The sequence below is a fragment of the Oryctolagus cuniculus genome, chromosome 10 (genome assembly GCF_964237555.1).
Source record: "Oryctolagus cuniculus chromosome 10, mOryCun1.1, whole genome shotgun sequence".
Classification (NCBI taxonomy): domain Eukaryota; kingdom Metazoa; phylum Chordata; class Mammalia; order Lagomorpha; family Leporidae; genus Oryctolagus; species Oryctolagus cuniculus.
Window position 1 is genome coordinate 63386383 of NC_091441.1, and position 22074 is coordinate 63408456.

Here is a 22074-nt window from a genome sequence, read left to right on the forward strand (position 1 = left end):
GTCAGTTATTGTGAGTTCTGAGTTTGGGGCTAAGTGGTCTTTGGTTAAATCTCAATCCTACCCATGCATAGCTATTTACTTTCAAGAACTGATTTATATTCTCTGACCTGATTATCTTGATTGCTAAAATAAAAGGACTAGCCAAAATGTTCTCTAAAGTTCCTCTGAAGCTTTAACATCGTTTGCTTCTGTCTGGGCTAATTAATTATACCATTAAGGTAATAAAGATATACTGCTATCAAACAATGGAAATGAATTCTAAAGAAAGAAAAATGAACACTTTACCTTATCTTCCCAGACAGAACACTTTAGGAAATCAATATGAGTTGAGAAAAATAGGAACATTATTATGCTTTCTCATGTTTCAAATCTCAGATCTGAAAACCAAAAATAAAGCTTTACAGAAAACACATTCTGAAGAACAGGAGACAATGGTTTAGGATCATAAAATAACCCTGCTATGGTACATTTCCATTTGCCAATTAAAGTCCATCATTTGGGTACGGATTATGAGGTAGAAAAAGAACCAGAAGGGTTGATGCCCTGTTACTCCTGATGGTACTGGACACATGGTAAACCCATATCAGTGCAGATCACAGTAGACCAGCCATTGCCTACATTATTCTGTTTATGAATTCTAACCAAGCGGACAGAACGGGATTGTCAACCACTGTTCTGTGTTTCATGGTTTTAAATCGTACCCCTGGAATTCTCACATAAGGGCCATTCTTGTACTTTCACTGTCAGTCTCTTGAACACCAGGAATTTCTGAGTATCTTGCTATTCCTGTTCCATAAGAATCTGACACCTGTGCCTCCAGGGGGATACAGATTGATTTCATCAACTGCAGATAATCCTGGTATCCTATGTAATAACTCCAGGAACAAACTGCTGTTTGAATTTTACTTGCTGTGTTGGAGACCACGCAGCATGTGGCCTCTTAGTGGAAAACTAGTGAGGCAGGACTAGACAGCCCAGGCCGGACAGTACTGATAATGCAACCTTGTGCCTTAAGACCTTGTAACCTTTCCCCTACTTGCACAAGCATTGCAGCTACAAGATAAGCTCCCCCTCCTTCCCCCGCCCGACACCCTGCCTCTATGATATATAAGTGTGTGGTTGAAAAATAAAGTCGCAGCTTGATCAGGACTTGTCTTGCTGCCATCTTTGTGTCTCCTGTCCCTTTCATTTCTCCTTGTAGGTGCTCGGCCCCAGCTGCTGTCCCGCGGGACGGGACGTTGCTGTTTTAGGTCTACTTTTTCAAATTCTCTGTTGCTATAATCCAAGGTGAAAGATGAAGTGACAAGAAATTAATTCAATCTTTCAGATAAGCAAATACTGAATATTGTAGGACATTTTTCCCGTAGCTCTCCTGGAATTCAGTTGCAATCCGAGACAAGGAAAACCTCCATTTTGTTCAAATACTAAATGATACAAGAGTTACAGACATCAAATGAAATCTCCCTACAGCATTTGCTAAGACATATAAAAAAATGGAAAAATTAAAGTAGTCTCATAAATATCACGTTTCTGTGGTTCTTCTTTTTTCAAAAAAAAAAAAAAAAGAAAAGAAAAGATAAATTTATTTATTTGAAAGGCAGCTAAGCAGAGTTGGGGACAGAGACAGAGATCTTCTAGCTGCTGATTCATTACCCCTGCCCAAGAGGCCAAAATCAGGAACCAGAAACTCCATCTACATATCCCTCACAATTGGCAGGGTCCCAAGCACCTGGACCATCTTCCTCTGCCTTCCGAGGTACATTAGCAGGAACCTGAATCAGAAGTGCAATACTATCAAAAGCAGTGTACAGCTTCAATATGATCCCAATCAACATATCAATGACATTCTTCTCAAAACTAGAAAAAATGATGGTAAAATTCATATGGAAACACGAGAGACCCAGAATGGCTAAAGCAGTCTTAAACAATCAGAGCCACAGACCTTGCTGGCTAAAAGTTGAAAAGCCCTTCACTCAGCCCAGCTTCCAAAGTAACCACCACTGCTGAGAGGATGGTCAAGTATGATCAGTAACATTACAGGCAGAACTGTAAATTTCCTCTCAGAGATGCCACCTGCCTTTACCTGGCTAGCTCTCCACCCAGGTCAGCTAGGTAATGGAAGTCGACAGGGTGCTTCCCCAAGGAGGTTCACACCTCCCTTAGGATGTATCCCATGTGAAGAGATACATAGGTCTGAACCTCATAACTGACAAGGCCTTAAAGCCCACCAGATTATTATCAAGCTACTTCTGTCAGCTTCTATTTGCCTCTCAATTGGAGAACTTATTTGTGGTTTAGACAGCACCTTTCTTAGGTCCTCTAATAATGACTCTGTCCTTTGTTCTAGACCCTGTCTAGCCCACTTGGGGCCTCATTCCTCTGTAATAATAGCCTCTACTCTAACATCAATGGCTCTACTGACGACCTGTGTATTGATGGTCATCTCTCCCACTTAATGTTGTATGATTGTTTAGAATTTCTCTACAGACAAACCCTTCTACCCACAAAAGATGAGTGGCCTTTCTCCCAGTCTTGGTTGAGATCAGCTTTAAACCACATCTATCAAACAGTCTTCACAAGGGTCCAGAGAGCCCCCTCATTTCCTCTCCTCTATGAGATCTTCTCATTACTTGGTTAATGCCATTCTTAGAATCATTGGTTGCTATTCTCATGCTGTCTTTTATACTACCATGTCTGTTTAAGTGTTTACAGGAGTTGATAATGGAACAAACTAAGGCCTTCACCAATCATGTGGTCAAATAAATGCTGCTACAGGGATGTACTCGGCTCCCCATCCAAAAGACAGCAGCTTGAGACATCCCCACATGCCAGCAGAGAGTACCTCATCACCCCATGTCATCAGGAAGTAGCTCCAAAGACAGATCATCATCCCTCTACCCTTCCTGGACTTTGGGGCCATACAACTCTTGCTTTATAAAAAACAAAAGGGGGGAATGTTAGTAAAATGGCGCAGTCTTATCTACGGTGCGATCTACACCCTGGACACCATCCTAGGCCCTAGCCCCCACCACTATCATGGCTGGAAGCCAGGTCACCACATGGTCCAACCACTGGTGTCAGCCCTACCCCCCTCCTAACGGGATTTGCTGCTCCTACTTCCCTGCCCGCCCCCCAGCAAAGTTTTAAGAGACTCTGTTCCTGAACATGTGGCTCTCTCTCTCTGTCTCCTGATCTCTCTCCCTCTCTATCTCTCTCTGTCTCCCTCTCTGTCTCTTGCTCTTTCTCTCTCAATCTTTCTCTTGATCTCTCTCTTACACTCTCTTCCCTCTTTATCCCTCTTCGCCCCTTCCCTCTGGCCTGTCGGGTTTCTCCCAGTAAACCCTTTCCCTTAAAAAAAAAAAAAAAAGCCAGAGGCATCACAATATCAGATTTCAAGACATACTACACAGGAAAGTTATAATCAAAGCAGCCTGGTGGTGACACAAAAATAGACATGTAGACCAATGGAACAGAATAGAAATTCCACAGAAATCAATCCTTGCATCTACAACCAATTAACTTTGACCAATGAGCTATAATCAAATTCTAAGAAAGGACTGTCACTTCAACAAATGGTCGTAGGAAAATTGGATATCCACATACAAGTATGAAACAAAATCCCTAACTTACATCTTATACAAAAATCAACTCACAATGGATCAAGCATCTAAATCTATGATCTGATCCCATAAAACTGCTAGAGGAGAAGACTGAGGAAATTCTACAAGATACTGGGATAAGCAAATTCTTCTTGGAAAAGAATCCAGAAGCACAGGCAATCAAAGCAAAAATAGATAAATGGGATTACATCAAGCTAAGAAGCTTCTGTACTGCAAAAGAAATTCTCAACAAAGAAGCAAGCAACAGAATGGGAGAAAATATTTTCAAACTATGCAACTGATAAACAATTAATATCCAGAATCTATAAAGAGCTCAAGAAACTCAACAACAACAACAAAACAAATAATCCAGTTAAGAAATAGGCAAAGGACTTGAAATGACATTTTTCAAAAGAGGAAACTCAAATGGCCAACAGATACACGAAAAAATGCTCAGGATCACTAGCCATCAGAGAAACACAAATCAAAACCATAATGAGGTTTCCCCTCACCCCAGTTAAAATGGCTGTCATAGAGAAATCAATAAACAATAAATATTGATGAGAATTTAGGGGAAAAGGTACTCTACTCCACCACTGGTAGGAAAGTAAAGCAGTACTTCAGTTGTACTAGTACAGTGGAAGACAGTAAAAAGATTACTCAGATTTCTGAAAATACTTCCTGAGAATTTATCCAAAGGAAATGAAATCAGCATATGGAAGAGTTATCTCTATCCTCCATGTTTACTGCAGCTCAATTCACAATAGCTAAGATATAGAAGCCAGATGTTCATCAACCAATGACTGGATAAATAAAATGTATGTATACACTACAAAATCAGCTGTTAAAAAAAATGAAATCCTATTTTCACAATACAATGGATGCAACCAGAAACCATTATGCTCATTAAAATAAGCCAGTCCCAGAAAGACAAAAATCACATGTTTTCCCTGATCTATGGTAATTAATAGAGTACTAAAAATATAATATATATGAACAAAATTGACATTTTGAGATTCAACGATTGTTTATAGCCCTTGTCTCTAATGTTGAAGAGCAGTGTTTTTTTCTTCTTACTATTTGTTGAATTCTTTACTCAGTGGATGGTTAGGCTTATGATTAAAAAATAAACTGAAAGTATATCATTGTAAAATTTAAAAGAATGAATAAGAGAAGAAGGAGTAGGGAAGGTAGGAGCATGGGCAGGAGGAGGGTCCGGTGGAAACTCTCACTTTGCTCCTAAATCTGTATATATGAAATTTGTTCACCTTATATAAATTAAAAAAATTGAAAAGAAGTGGGGTATCCACAATTCTAACTGGCACTGTGATATGGGATGCCAACATCACAAGCGGTTGTTTATCCTACTGCACCACAACACCAGGCCCTCTTTCACCTTTAGATGCATTTTACTGGATGTTGCAAACCCACAGCAGTCTTGTGTGTAGTGAATAAATAAATACTTCTGAAAAATGAGAAATGAAAATAATCCTACCCAAAATATTTCCTCAGCATCAATTTAGTGATTTTCAAAACAGATTTCATTACATTCAGCCAAAGCTGGTATCTACTGTAGCTCCCTGCTGTCTTCCTGTCAGGGCTGGTAGCCACCATATCAATGAAATTTTCCCTAAAAAATGTGGCTACTAAGATCTACCCTATTCACCCCAAAGTCTCATTATGCACCATTATGTACCTTAGACTCACTGAAAAGGAAAGACCCTTAAAATCTTCTACACTAAGCCTCTTATTCTATACACAAAGAATTGAGCCCAACCTGGGGAAGGGACTTGCCTTGACCACAAAGCTAATGAGTGACAGAGCCAAAGACTAAAATCCAGCTCTTCTGACTCCACCCCATCCAAGGCTCATTTTACAATGCTGCTGACAGCAACATCTGCTTAATGCACACATCATTAAAATCCTGCTGTTTATCACATGTGTTATGTTCAGCCAACCCCATGCCTTCGCTCAGGCTACCTCCTTGGCCCAGACTATTCCTTCCCTGAACACTCAACCACATTTCTCAAGGTTACAAAGTACCAGGTGTGAATATATGAGCAAGTTGTTCTCTCCCATACTTCATGTACCAGGCTGAACTTAATTAAGACTTACATAGAGACATCTTAGATACTCTTCATTCTGCAAATCAGACTAGAGCCTCAATGGCCTCCCTTCCTCTGAAGGGTGGCTGTCCCTTAGAGAGCTGGCTGGTAGTCCCTTACTAGGCACTGTGCATTGCTCCACATAAGGTAATCCTCTTTACTCAGCAAAATTCCAGGATCTTTAAAGAATGAAAAACGTATCCTATGTCTATCTCTCAAAGTTCACGATTCAATATTTAGAAATTTGCTGATTTTAAGAGGCTCAGAGGGAGAGGAAGAATAGGAATTAACATTTAATCAGCATCAGATATTTTATATACATAATTAGAGGGCATTCATTTTATTCATGTATAGCCAAATTAAATTTCCTTTTTTACTTTTGCAACTTGTATTGTTATGTAGGAAATTGGAATTTTTACAGCCTACAAATGGTTTTGGGGGCTTAGTGCCCAGAACACCCACAACTACACCAAACATCTATGAAATCACCTTGAAATCCCCAATTACAATGTGCTTACAATTTGTTAGTCAATTCTAAATATGTAGAAAAACCTGGCAAAGGGCACCCAAGATGACACATATCTTTGTGCCATGTGCAGAGAAAAGGTACAACATGTCAATGAGCCTAAAAGGAGCAGAGAAACACCCTCTCCAAGTCTGCAGCAACACTTTGGAGCCCAGCAACTCAAGCTGAGCTCACCCACACTGGATAATTTATTAACAAAGGGAGGATGGATAACAGCATTCCAGAAAGAAAGACTGGGTTAGAGATGCTGCTGGGGATAGGATAAATGGGGGTGCCGTCTTTGGAGGATGATATTGAAAAGCTTATTGAAATTTAAATGCACATACCTCTCAGCATTACAATTCCACTGATAAGACTTTACCTATAAATCAGCTGCAAAAGTATGCTTACATCAAAAAGATATATGGGGTTGGCATGGTTGGCACAGCAGGTTAAGCAGCAATGTGGGATAACTGCAATCCCTATCAGTGTGCTGGTTCAAGTCCAGGCTGCCCTGCTTCCAATTGAACTCACTGTTAGTGTGTCCTGGGAGGCAGTAGATGATGGCTCAAGTGCTAGGGCTCCTTTTACTCATATTGTAAATGGAAAATGGAGTTCTGGCCTCCTGGCTTCTATCTGGCCTAGCCCTGTCTATTACAGGCATTTGAGGAGAGGCCTAGCACAAGGCAGGTCTCTCTCTCTCTTTTTCTGTCTCTCTCTCTCTCTCCCTTTATTTCAAATAGATGAAGAAAAGTAAACATTTTTTTTGACAGGCAGAGTTAAACAGTGAGAGAGAGAGAGAGAGACAGAGACAGAGACAGAGAGAAAGGTCTTCCTTTTCCGTTGGTTCACCCCCCAGTGGCCACTGCGGCTGGCACGCTGCGGCCATCGCACCGCGCTGATCCGAAGCCAGATCCTTCTCTTGGTCTCCCATGAGGGTACAGGGCCCAAGGACTTGGGCCATCCTCCACTGCACTCCTGGGCCACAGCAGAGAGCTGGCCTGGAAGAGGAGCAACTGGGACAGAATCCGGTGCCCCAACCAGGACTAGAACCTGGGGTGCTGGTGCTGCAGGCAGATGATTAGCCAATTGAGCCGTGGCGCTGGCAGAAAAGTAAACATTTTTCAAAGGTGCCTAAATAAGCAAATTGCTTATAATACTGTAAATGATCACAAAAATAGAAAGTAACCTAAACATTTATAGTAGGACACTGTTTAAAAAGTATGAAATATTTACAAAAGAGAATACTATGCATCACTGAAAAGAAAACAAAGGTCTGCATCTCCAAGACATACATAATCAGGTGTAAAAAAAAAAAACAAGGTATTAAACAACAATTAGAGTGCAAGCCTGTCGCTCCCCCTCTTCGTGGAGGAACGACACAGGACCCTGCGCTGTTCTTTTGTCTGCTCGGCCCTTCCCGGGTTTGCTGCTGGTTCTTCCCGGGTTGGCTACCGACCCTTCCACCTCCGTGGAAGGGCGGTTCCCCCTAGCCACTTTCCCCACTTCCGCGGGGGAGCGGCACACCACCAGCCGGCTCTCTCGGGGGCTGCTCAGGTGTTCCTTCAGATAGATGTTCCCCTTAGATGTTCCTCGTGCACGTTGTCTCTCTCCTCCTTTATAGTCCTCTTCCACCAATCCCAACTCTGCTACCCACACGCCGAGTACGCTGCTCTCCTCTAATCAGGAGCAGGTCCTACAGTTTATTGGTTGAACTGGAGGCAGCTGCGTAGAAGCTGTTTCTCCCTTCTCAGCGCCATATTGTGGGAGAGCAGATGTATAGAATAAGTCTTAATTCCAGTAACTTAGTCTAGTCCGAGTTGCTCCCAGTTGCTCCCCACACAAGCCCATTTGGGATATGAGGATGTATGTGTGATTTATGTTCACATGTGCATAAAGGGTTATGTTTCTCAGTTTTCTGTTTGTGTTGTGGCTTCCTGTGTAGATACACAAGAGACTATGAACAGCACTCGCTTCTTTAGAAAAATATCAGAGTATGTGTGAGAGGGGGAAGGCTGGAGAATCTACTTCTTATTTTAATACTTTCTGTACTATTCATATTTTAAACAGAGACCTATATTTTAAATTCTATATAGAAATACATAGAAAATATTAATCTAGAAAGATATTCATTGATAGATATTATTGTCATCTAAACTTACTAGCTATCCAAGATACGGAACTACTGTCTCAAAAGTAGAAACACTCAATAGTGCATTTCTTTGATGTTTCATGCACTTCATCTGCCAATAGGATTTGAGTTGGTTGACTAGAAATGACACTTCTGAAAACAGAAGAGTAATACAGAAAGGGTGCTACTGATATTTCAAGAATTTAACAAATCCAAGTATGATTTAACTCTTCTCTCCACAATGAATGCAGCCCCAGATGTGAATCAGCTAACTGTGTTAATGTGCTAAATTCAACTAAGGAAAATGGATGCTGCAGCTGGCATTAAACAGCAAATTGACACAGTGCAGTGTGAAAATCATCCAAAAGTGTGTCTCTTCAATGATCCTATGTGAACATCCTTTGGAATAACAATATGCTCTAAATAGTTCCAAACTTAAATTAATAACATGGATCTTCAAAGTATCATTTTCTTAAAACTGATCAGAGCAATCCATTTGCATGGAGATGCCATTAAGCACCAGGAATATCACTTAACAGATACTTCCAGAACTCCGGCTACAGTTCACCTATGCCTATGATAAGTGTAAGCACTGCTGCAGTTCACCAAGGGGAAGAACCTAGTGTGAGGGAGGAATAATGGGAAGAAAATTAAGATTAGGTCAGAAACTGAACTGTGCTCTAAGAAGAAATTTGGAATTATACTAATGCTGAAGAGACAGAAGGTTAAATATTCAGACTTCAGTGCAAGACAACCGAGTACTGAGGGGGGAGGGGAAAATGATTTTTAGATGTTTAAGGAGAAATAGTGATTAAAATTAGAAAATATGTTTGGATGATGGGGTAGAATAGCCACACATAATAAACTAAAAAAAAAAATGAAGAAAAACACAATAGCCAATATAGAAGAACTATATAGCACCATTAGTAGATACAATGCATATGGCTGTTTCCCTATGACAATGGTTTCAAACATGTGCAGGCACCAGTTTCACATGGATTGTTAAAACGCAGGTTTCTGGGTTACACCTGATCCAGTATCTGATCCAGTAAGTCTGGAATGGGATCAAGGAATTTGCATGTCTAACAAGACCCCATGCTGCTGGTGGTCTGGGAACCACATCTGAAATCCACTTCCCAAGAATAACTTAAAATGCACCAAATGCTGAGTTTCCTCAGAGTCTGTCTCTTCAAAGCACATAGTACAGCAAACCAAAAATGCTGAGGAGAATGGCATCCTCATAGTACCTAAGATAGGTCCAGGCAATCTCTTAAATACAAGTTCCTCTTGAGGAAGCATTTAGAGCCATGAACTCCCCTACAACAGATCCAAGAGATGGAACCAACGTGGACCTGGGGAACTGGACTCCAGGCCCATGGCAATCATCCCAGTGAGAATGATCCTGAGGGAGCAGGAGCAGGATCCACATCTATAGTTCAATGCCAACCTCAGATCACACTGTCAGTTAAGATCGAGTTCCAAGCCTGGAGCTCAAAAACCACGCTAACCTGGGCATTGCACCAAAGAATGCCTTTGATTATGTCACTTTACCAAGTACAATGTATAAATGCATAAACACAAGACCACATGAAGACCTCAAAACCCAGAAATAGACAGCTGACAAGAGCCCATGAGAGTGTCATGAATGAGAATTCTATAATGGCCCATTACCTCCAAAACTGTCACTAGGGACTTCTGCTCACTGGGCCAACCATTAAATTTGTAGGAATAAACAGCTGTCACAGGAATCAGCACAGGCAAGGTCACCAGAAAGATGATGAACAATATACTTTCTAATTATCTAGATGTTGCTGTGAAAATAATTTTTAGACGGGATTAACATCTAAGTCAGTGGACTGAATAAAGCAGATGATCTCCATAATGCGGATGGGTCTCATTCAAGCAGTTGAAGACTTAATAGGAAAAACTGAGGCCCTTGGGAAAGAAAGAACTCTTCCTCCAGACCAACCTGGGGTCTAAGACTACAAGAATCCTTCCTGGCCCTCCAGCTTTCCCACTGCCCATCAATTTTCACACTTATCAGCCCCCATACCTCTGTGAACCAATTCTTTAAAATCCATTCTCTTTTGTCCCCCACCCCCTCACACACACCCATAGGTTCTGTTTCTCTGGAGAGCCCCAAAATCGCCTCTGAAAGCTCACAACCGCACCCACTTACTTAACAATAATTACCTCTATATTTCTAAAAGAAAAGGCCTCTGCTCACCTTTAAAATAACCTTAAAAATGTATGAGTTTATACCACTATGCATAAAACTCAACAAGAAGCAAGTCATTTAACGTAATTGGAACACCTCTCAGTTATGATTATATAAGCTATTCTATTCCCCTGTGAGGTTCAATAGTGCCAGGGTTTGGCTGTGATTTTTTTGCCAAAGGGTTCATGTGCTGGAAGCTTGGTCCCAGTGTCGTGACTGAAGTGGAGGAACCTTTAAGAGGTTAGATCCACTGTGAGGCAAGCAGTTCATGTGGGTACTACCCTCTAAAGGAATTAATGCTGATCTCCCAAAGTGAATTCATTCCCATGGGACTGGGTTTTATAAAACAAAGATCCAGGACCTTCGCAGGTTTCTTGATTCCCGTCTCACTGTGTGATCTCTTCCATAACCTCTCAGAGCACTGTGAAGCTGTCCACCATCAGCCCTAAACTGGAGCTTGGCAGAAGCCTGTGCCTTACTATCGGACATCCAGAACTAGGAGCTGAATAGGTATTTTCTCTTCATAAAGTACCTAGGCTCAAGTATTTTGTTACAGTCACATGGAATGGACTGAGACAAATAGTGAGTACACACTGTAAGGAAAGAACCAGGAACCAACATCTCATGAAGCATCCAACCTGGTCCAGATGCTCTTGGGAATCCATGCTAAACTTCCTCTTCTTGCTGGGCTGTTTCATCTTCTGTTCAGCGCTCTTTAGCTGTGTTTCTCTGCAAAACAGTGCCACATGAAAAAGTTGAAGAATCCTTGCCCTTCAGAATCACAAAAGCACACAAGGAAACAGTCTTGCTATCACTGACTTTTATAAATAACCCGATAATGAGCTGACAAAAATTTCACCATTGGTTTTAGAGCCCCAATATAATCATAAAATAATGGAGTGAGAAAGGTTTTGCTGGCTCATCTAAAATTTGTATCACAAAGAAAAAAGCTATCACTGTTTTCTCTTCTCTGTGACTAAATACATGGATTTTTGCTTAGAGGACTTAGTCCATTAGGATTCACTACAACCTGCCAACGTGGCCCTGTACTCACGTGCTCTGACCGTCCACAGTGTCAAGATAAAGAAAGGTATTTCTGGTAAGAGATCTTAGTCATTCAAGGAATAGATCAGCAATCTGGAACATAAGAAATAAGAAAAAAAATTGCTAATCTAATGATCCAACATGGGAAGTGAGATACACAGCAGACCCATAGAATAGCAGATGTCCTAAACAACACTCTGGCCTCAAAATCAGCCCTTAAGGCATGCGGATCCGGTTGAAAAGCCCAAGAGAGTATTTCAGGCATGGAAAGCCAAGACACTCTGGAGGAAAAAAAAAACCCTAAATGAAAGATCTCTGCGAGTGAGATCCCAGTGGAAAGAATGGGTCATCAAAGAAGGAGGTACCTTTCTCTGAAGGGAGGAGAGAACCTCCACTTTGACCATGGCCTTGTCTAAATATGATCAGAGTCAGTGAACTCAGGGGGCTTCCATAGCCTTGGCAGCTCATGACAAGAGCCTAGGGTGATTACTGAGGCCATAAACAAGAGTGTCAATTTGTTAAGTCAACAACAGGAGTCACTGTGCACTTACTCCTCATGTAGGATCTTTGTCCTTAGTGTGCTGTACATTGAGATTTAATGCTATAACTAGTACTCAAACAGCATTTTTCACTTTATGTTTCTGTGTGGGAGCAAACTGTTGAAATCTTTACTTAATATATGCTAAACTGATCTTCTGTATATAAAGAGAAACGAAAATGAATCTTGATGTGAATGGAAGGGGAGAGGGAGTGGGAAAGGGGAGGGTTGCGGGTGGGAGGGACGTTATGGGGGGGGGGGAGCCATTGTAATCCATAAGCTGTACTTTGGAAATCTATATTCATTAAATAAAAGTTTGAAAGCAAAAAAAAAGATTATTTTTCAATATATTAACAGTGTAGACACTATTCCAACAAAAAGTTCTTTGAAATGTATTTTCTATAGAGCAGCTCAACTATTTTGGAAAACCAACAACCAGTTCTGCACCAATACATTGGAGCTAAAATTAGAAAAACAAAAATCGCGAATAACATTAACAATAGCTCTCTGTGTGTGTGTGTGTGTGTGTGTGTTTAAAAGTTTAATGCCTTAAATCCTCCAAGGTCATCAGTGCTTTTGGACCACAGCCAAGTTTTTCATGGACATTTCCATCTGAGTAATGATACTTACCAAGCTCATCATTTCCTTCCTCGCTACCTCCCAATTCTATTACCTTCCTATTCACATCAATGATTAATGATCACCGATTTGCCCACAACCAACTCTTACAGTTGGTCAGATTGTGCACTGCTCAAGAGCCTAGGACAAGTGGGGCTAAAATCCACCTGAGACTCCATACATACAGTTCTTTCTGCCACAGGGTTGCATCTGCACAGAAGAAAATGCATACTTTCTAATTCAAACAAAACACCTTTGTGGATAATGGCAGCCACACTTGCACTGAGCCAGAGACTGAAGAGTTGCCATCATTTCATTTTTGCAATTCATCGCTTCATCACAGCACATTTGACAAACCATCACTACCACATCTTCATATGTCCAGAAAGAAATGGAAGTTTCTACACCAAGGAGTAGTATCAAAATACAATTTAGCAGCAACTGAATTCCCTTTATATTATTTATTTATCAGAATATTAATTTATTTTTTTCACCTAAACATTTCTTGAATTTAACTTCTTCTACTCCTCCTTTTAAGAATTCTGATCACTGGGCTGGTGCTGTGGCACAGCAGGTAAAGAAAGCTGCCACCTGCAATGCTGGCATCCCATATCAATTCCTGGCTGCTCCACTTCCAATCCAGCTCCCTGCTAATGTACCTGGGACAACAGTGAAAGATGGCCCAAGTGCTTGGGCCCCCACACTCATGTGCAAGAACCAGAAGAAGCTTCTGGCTACTGGTTTTGGCCTAGCCCAGACCTGGCCATTGAGGCCATTTTGGTAGTGAACCAGCAGATGGAAGCTATCTCTACCCCACACCTCCCTTCTCTCCCTAACTCTGCCTTTCAAATAATAATAATAATAATAATAATAAACAGAATTCTGATCACCTCCAAATTATGGTCTATCAACCCAAAAGGCCTTATAGTTGTTTGCTACACAATGTGCCTGCTGTTTCTTAGCCCCAAACTTTTGCTGGTCCCTCAAACTCAACATTCTTCTTACTTGTGCAGGTCTTAAACACGACACTTAACATTTCATATTATACTGTTTTGATTTGCAGATACATCTCTCTAAACATCCTTATGATGAAGATTGTGAACTATTGAATTGTTTTCTATTTTCTAGATTGTACCCAGCTCCGAACATACTCTCAATCTGTTTGTTGACCTGAACTTAATAAACATGTCTTTCATAATTATATGACAGCCTCAAAGCGCTTAAGTACAAGGGAAATTACAAATAGTTCTTGGTCCACACATTACTCCTTTTGCAATGCTATATCACTGTAGGTAGGCTAGTTCTCAAACTTAATTCCTTTCCGCTTTTCTTTAATATACAAAATTTAAAAAATTTAAAAAAAACTTCCTCATATTGATTTGCCTCTAGTCGCATGATATTTATGTCCTTAAGACAGGCACTTACTGACTAAATTCAATAGCATCACATTCATTTTGCAGGATGTAAATCCAATTTATCTTGCCTAGCTCCTGGTAATACTCTGAGTTGTCTATGCAAATGAGCAGCTTAAACTTGATGCCTTTACAAAGTATTACTGTGGAAGACATCAGCATTGCCCAGGCAGGCTTGCCTGTCACAGTGAATAATACTCCATGGCTTATCAAACTGAAATCTTCTGGCTATGATGGTCTCCTCACCCTCAAAGTGATCAGCCTCACTAATCCATAGTAATTATTTCAATAACCCTGGTTTGTCTAAAACAACATGAAAGCCTGGATTTATATTATTATATGTCCAGAAAAAAATGAAAGTTTTTACACCAAGGAGTAGTTTCAAAATACAATTCAGTAACAATTGAACTCCCTTTATTATTAGAAATAATGAAGCAAAAAAAGAGGCTTCCAACAGCTCATATAATATTTTACTGCCAAACAATAAAAATAATAAAATAAAATATACTAGAAAATTTTTACAAAGTAGAACAGAATAATGAACAACAGAGAGACAGACAGTCTGACACACAGGAGACTTACAGAGAAGTCTTATATGAGCCTTTGGAATACCATTTTAACCAATACAACAGAACACTTCTTTTGACACAAACTTAATTTGGTTGGTATCTTTGACACAGTATCAAATTACAAGTACTGTTCTGATTGTCCCTGACACAATAAATGGCCCCCTTGGTGGTGGGGTGTGTGTGTGTGTGTGTGTGTGTGTGCAAATACCCCATCAGCCATGTACCTCCCTGCTGAGCTTTAAAGAATTCAAAGTTTTTAGAATCAAGGAAGAATAATGTCAAGTTATAAACACATTAAAGAACAAATTATATAGGGGAAATAAAGGTAAGTGATGACTGGACTGAGCTACTCCTCAGTGTACTTTGGCTCTGCAACACCCAAGAACTAACTATAATAGGCAAGGTGATTATAAATCATTTTAATTAGAGGACCTTGTAAATAGTATTTACATTTTAAAAATATGGCAGATAGCACATGTATATGGCATTTCTGTAGAGAACTTGGAAATACTGTATTGATTTTTCACATAATCCTCTTAATCAGTTTTATCTACCTCCCAGTTAGAAATATGACTGCACATTGTCTAACATGGGGTGGGGAGTGACAACTGTGGGCTGTATAGAAGCCCCGTGAAATCATTTGGTCTGGCTTTGCCAAGGCAACAACAGGCAGGTCACAAAATTGAATAAATCTATAGCAGACTAATTTTTAAGCTGATAAAAACTGGCCCATGAATGATGTCATAAATATCCAAAGGACCCTTGGCAGTAAAAAGGTTCCCCACCCTGCTAACACTGGTCTTCCTGACCTCTTAGTTAGGGAGACAAATTAGACTGCTATTTGAAAAGCATCTGAACACTGTCAACTCTTCCTGTTGCACAGGTCTATTAAACAACAAAAGTAATTTACCACCTGCTTATGTCCAGGTGTTATTAGGTAATTCTTTCAAAAAGGATTTATTGATCACCTGTTATCACAACCCACAGCATAACAGGTACATCAGGGATACACAGGTGATTCATCAGACATCCAGGACAGGGAGATAAGCAAAGGAGCTGCAGCCCTATACCCAGGAGAACTGTCCTTCTGCCACTATCCTGGGGCAAGTTCTAACAGCACCACCTTTTGCTCCCGCAATATGCCAGTGTGAACAAATCATACAGCACTGTGTGGTTAAGAGATGTACAGAAATTAATATGAAATGTAGCACATGCCATTACAAATCTCACAGGGACATGAGTGTTCACAGGAGGGAAACATATCCAACAACATCCACTATGGAGGAACAGGTCACCTTCTTCTAGAGTACTGCACAGAATTTAAAATGACTTAACACCAAAATATTGCATACAAGTATCTGAGCATCCTACTGATTTCTTGCTACTTCAAAAATGTTACTAAACTAAAATTTATTCATCCAATTGATACTCAATTGACTGTGTATCCAACTGATACACAGTCATTAGTGTTTAAATAAATCATTTAATTACAACTGAATTCATGTTGTCAACTTATGCATGAAACACTGATCCTTTCTAACTGTATTAATAATAATACCTAATGGGCCCGGCACTGTGGCACAGCGGGTTAATGCCCTGGCCTGAGGCAACGCCATCCCATATGGGAATTGGTTCAAGACCAGGCTGCTCCACTTCCAATCCAGCTCTCTGCTATAGCCTGGGAAAGCCGTGGAGGATGACCCAAGTCCTTGGGTCCCTGCACCCACGTGGAAGACGCGGAGGAGGCTCCTGGCTCCTGGCTTTGGATTGGTGCAGCTCTGGCTGTTGCAGCCAAATGGGGAGTGAACCGTCAGATGGAAGACCTCTCAATTTCTCTCTCTCTCTGCCTCTCCTCTCTCTCTGTGTAACTCAGACCTTCAAATAAATAAATCATAAAAATAAAGAAACAAAGAAATAACAGTTAATAGGGTTGAGCTCTCACATACCAGGCATGGTTATCAGCCTTCTACCTGAACACTTTCCATGGATACTTATGACAACATCCAATAATGTCACACAACCACACCCCATTTATCCTTAAGGAAACACAAAGAGGTTCAGTAACATGTCCAAAGGTATACAACAGATTCCCAGGTGGTATGATTCTAGGATCCCTCTTTTAAACACCATACTGTAACTATTATAAATTCAGCCATTAAAAGCTTAACAATTCAGTACCCAGCCAAACCCTTTTGACATACAAGGATCTAGGTCAGAATCTGACAGTAAATTCCCTGTGGGCAGCCCTGTCCCTCATGTAGAGCTGAACTGAGGAATTGCTCTGGATCATCACTCTACAGACATAAGGGAAGCCACCTGCTTTGATAATATTTTCTATTTTGTCTTTATTATTCTGAAATTTTAGCAAGTGGATAGTTAATTATGGACTGAACATGCATTCCTACGTCTCACCCAAGGCTTTGTGAGAATGGTACAAGAAGCCCTAAGATTCAGGGTTCCAAAGATAAAAAACAGAGCTGCTTGAAACTGAAAATGTTCTATGCCGGCGCCACGGCTCACTAGGCTAATCCTCCGCCTCGGCGCCAGCACCCCAGGTTCTAGTCCCGGTTGGGGCAATGGTTCTGTCCCGGTTGCTCCTCTTCCAGTCCAGCTCTCTGCTGTGGCCCGGGAAGGCAGTAGAGGATGGCCCAAGTGCTTGGGCCCTGCATCTGCATGGGAAACCAGGAGGAAGCACCTGGCTCCTGGCTTCGGATTGGCGCAGCACACTGGCCGTAGCAGCCATTTGGAGGGTGAACCAAAGGAAGAAAGACCTTTTTCTCTGTCTCTCTCTCTCTCACTGTCTAACTCTGCCTGTCAAAAAAAAAAAAAAAAAAAAAAAAAAAGAAAGAAAGAAAAAAGAAACTGAAAATGTTCTAAACAGTTACTGACTAGACACATTTTCCAGTCTGAGTCATCTGTATCAAGTGCAGCTACAATCATATCAGATCATCAGAATAATAATTTTTTCCTCCTTCCCCCACCCCACCATAATACACACACAATTGCTCAGCCCTATGAAAGATAGAAACCTCAACTTGAAGACAGGAGCATCAGCATAGGAGTTAAGTCTGGTGTGTCTATTTTAATGACTATCTGTTCTGAGCTCTTTCTAGAACAATATTTAACACTTTCTACTCTATCCAAAATAATATAGAAGCTAACACAGATAAACATGCCCTCTTTATCTCCTTATAAGAAAATGTCTCTTAGAAGTTGGTTCATATGCAGGTCCCTAACTCTGAGACAATTATTTTTCTTAACCCATTGTTGGAGACCAACACTGTGGTATGGTGGGTAAAGCTGCCACCTGCAGTGCTGGCATCCCATCTGGAGTCCCGGCTGCTCCACTCCAGATCCAGCTCTCTGCTAGAGTCTGGGGAAGCAGTATAAGATGGCCCAAGTGCTTGAGCCCCAGTACGCACCTGGGAGACCTGGAAGAAGCTCCTGGCTCCTGGCTTTGGATCGGCACAGCTCTGGCCATTGCAGCCATTTGGGAATTTAACCAGTGGATGGAAGACTTCTCTCTCTCTCTCTGTCCCTCTTTCTGCTTCTGTCTCTCTAACTCTGCCTTTCAAATAAAGAAATGAATTTTTTCCCAAATAAACCTTTTATTTAATGAATACAAATTTCATAAGTACAACTTGAGGAATACAGTGATTCTTCCAATCATATCTGCCCTCTCATCCCTACTCCCACACCACCTCTTCCTCCCTCTCCCATTCCCAGTCCCATTCTCCATTAAGAAAAAAAAAAACTGTTCCTGAACAATCAAGACAAGCCTTGTTCAAGTCATTGCTTCTCAAAGTATCAATTTCACTTCTACATATTTTAGGGGCTTATTTAACCCTAGTATGCAGGGTTAAATTTGCAAATCAATCAATGTGATACATCACGTTAACAAACTGAAGAACAAAAACTATATGATTGTCTCAACAGATGCTGAGAAAGCATCTGATAAAATACAACATCCTTTCATGATGAAAGCTTTAAGCAAATTGGATATAGAAGGCATCTAGAGAATTTATGACAAACCCACAGACAGCCTCATACTGAATGGGGAAAAGTTGGAAGCATTCCCAGTGAGATCTGGAACCAGACAAGGATGCCCACTCTCACCTTTGCTATTCAATATAGTCCTGGGAGTTTTAGTCAAAGCCATTAGGCAAGAAAAAGAAATCAAAGGGATACAAATTGGGAAGGAGGAAGTCAAACTATACCTATTTGCAGATGACATGATTCTATATACAAAGGATCCAAACAACTCCACTAACAGACTATTGGAACTCATAAAAGAATTGGGAAGAGTGTCAGGATATAAAATTAATACACAAAAATCAATAACCTTTGCATTCACAGAAAATTCCATGAATGAGAAAGAACTTCTAAGATCAATTCCATTCACAATAGCTACAACAAAATTAAATATCTTGGATAAATTTAACCAAGTATGTCAGAGATCTCTATGATAATTATAAACCTTAAGGAAATATAAGAGGACACAAAAAAATAGAAAAATCTTCCATGTTCATGGATTGCAAGAATTGGTATCATCAAAATGTACATAATACTTAAAGCAATTTACAGATTCAATTGAATTCCAATCAAAATACCAATGACACTCTTCTCAGATCTAGAAAAAATAATGCTAAAATTCATATGAAAACACAAAAGACCCCAAATAGCTAAATCAACCTTATGCAACAAAAACAAACCCAGAGGCATCATAATAACAGATTTCAAGACATACCACAGGGCAATTATAATCAAAACAGCCTAGGAATTGGTGAACAAAAAATAAATAAATAAAAAGATGCGTAGACCAATGGAACAGAATAGAAATTCCAGAAATCAATCCATGGATTTACAATCAACTTATTTTTGACAAAGGAATTAAAATCAAGCCCTGGAGCAAGGACAGTCTCTTCAACAAACGGTGCTGGGAAAACTGGCTCTCCACATGTAGAAATATAAAGCAGAACTCCTATTTTACACCTTACATAAAATCCACTGAAAATGGATCAAAGACTTAAATCTATACCATCAAATTATTAAGAGAACATTGGAGAAACATTTCAAGACACTGGCATCAGCAAAGACTTCTTGGAAAAAACCCCAGAGGCAAAGGCAATCAAAGCTAAAATTGACAAGTGGGATTACATCAAATTGAGAAGCTTTTGTACTGCAAAAGAAACACTCAGCAAAGTGAAGAGGCAACTGACAGAATGGGAGAAAATATTTGCAAACTATGCAACTGATAAACAATATCCAAAATCTATAAAGAACTCAAGAAACTCAATAACAAACAATCCAGTTAGGAAAGGGGCAAAGGACTTGGACAGGCATTTTTCATAAAAGGAAATCCAAATGGTCAACACACACATGGAAAAAGCTCAAGATCACTACCCATCAAGGAAATGCAAATCAATACTACAATGAAATTTTACCTCACCCCAGTTAGAATGGCTCACATACAGAAATCAACAACGAACAAATGCTGGCTAGGATGTGGGGGGAAAGGTTCCCTTAACCCACTGTTGGTGGTAACATAAACTGGTACAGACACTGTGTAAGATAGTATGAAGATATCTCAGAAATCTAAATACAGACCTATCATATGACCCAGCCATCCCACTCCTGGGAATGCACCATAGGAAATGAAATAAGCATTGGAAAGAGTTATCTGTACCTCCATGTTTATTACAGCTTGATTCACAATAGCCAAATATGGAATAACCCCAGATGTCCATCAACTGAAGACTAAATAAAGAAATTATGGTATATTTACACCATAATTACTTCTATTACACAGAAGTAAAAATAAAATGAAATTCTGTCATTTGCAACAAAATGTATGCAAACGGAAACCATTGTACTTTGTAAAATAAGCCAGTCCCAATAAGACAAATACCATATGGTCTCCCTGAACTGTGGTAACTAATAGAGTACCTAAAAGGTAATCTACAGAAGTGAAATTGACACTTTGAGATGTGATGATTTTGAACAGCCCTTGTCTCAACTGTTAAGGAACTTTTTTTTTTTTTTAGCCCACACTATTTGTTGAACTCTTTACTTAGTGTAGGGTTAATCTTATGTATATAAAGTTAATTGAAAATAGATCTTTGTAAAAAATAAGAATGGGAATAGGAGAGGGAGAAGGAAGAATGTTAGGGGTTCTGGCAGGAGAGAGGATAAGTTGGACGAATCACTATGTTCCTAAATTTGTATATATGAAATGCATGAAGTTTATATACCTTAAATAAAATACTTCTAGGTAAAAAAAAAATGAGTCAATCACTTAACTGAAAGCATGAAAACCATAAAACTCCTGAGTAAAATGTAGGGGTAAACTTTCATGCCCTTGGGTTAGGTAATGATTTTTTGGATATGACATCATCAGGACAAGTAATTTAAAAAAAAAAAAAAAAACAGAAAGTGGACCACATTAAAATTAAAATTCTTTGCTGAGAATTACACTATTAAGAAAATGAAAGTAAAACTCACAGAATGGGAGAAAAAATTTGTCAATCATTTATTTAAATGACTTCTATATAGAATATACAAAGAAGTCACATAACTTAATAATAAAAAGACAACTGACCTAAAAAGTATAGAAACATTTGAACATTTGAACAGACTTTTCTGTAAAGAAAGTTGTTCAAAAGCTCAATAAGCACATGTAAACTTGCTCTACATTATTAATCAGGGATAACAGAAATCAAAACACAATGAGAAATCACTTAACATCTACTAAAACAACTATAATCAAATAGCACAGAAACAAGGATATTTAGAAAATATAACTTTTATCCCATAACTACTTTGGAAAATAACTTGGCAATACATCAAAATGTTAAACAAATTAAACACTAATTCCACTACTAGATCTACACTTAAGAAAAATGAAAATGTGTCCACACCAAAGCCTGCATATGAATGTTCACAGAAGCATTATTTTTATCTGCTAAAAGAGTACAAACAATCTAAAGTCTACCAGCTGATGTGTGGATAAACAAAATGCAGGTATCCACAAATGGACTACTATTCAGACATGAATATGCACTGATATGTACCACAACATAGATGAACCCTGAAAACACTGTAAGTGAAAGAAGGATGTTAGCAAAGACCACATATTATATGACTCCATTTAGACAAAACTTCCCTAGACAAGGCTATGATGATAAAACATCAATAACTGGTTCCCTAGGACTGGAGATTAGAGTCCTAGGGTGCCTGTTAATGGGTATCAGACATTTTTAGAGTGGATAAACTGTTCTAAACTTAGATTGCACAACCCTATGAATAAAGAATCCGAATGTACACTTTAGATGAGTG

General features: G+C 39.7%; 1 protein-coding gene across 13 annotated transcripts in view; it reads right to left on the reverse strand.

Annotated features, from left to right (window-relative positions):
• The window catches only part of L3MBTL4 (L3MBTL histone methyl-lysine binding protein 4), a 555652-nt gene that overhangs the window by 434168 nt on the left and 99410 nt on the right, over positions 1-22074 (reverse strand). For 7 of the 13 annotated variants that reach the window (XR_007921517.2, XM_051851406.2, XM_051851407.2 and 4 more), the window contains one exon: positions 11197-11287. Coding sequence is in view for 12 of the 13 variants with exons in the window: in XM_051851406.2 (XP_051707366.2) it covers positions 11197-11287 (91 nt within the window). In the remaining variant the exon portion in view is untranslated. Of the gene's footprint in view, positions 1-11196; positions 11288-11612; positions 11696-22074 lie in introns of all 13 variants that reach the window. The other 6 variants (XM_051851418.2, XM_051851409.2, XM_051851411.2 and 3 more) reach the window with 1 other exon arrangement.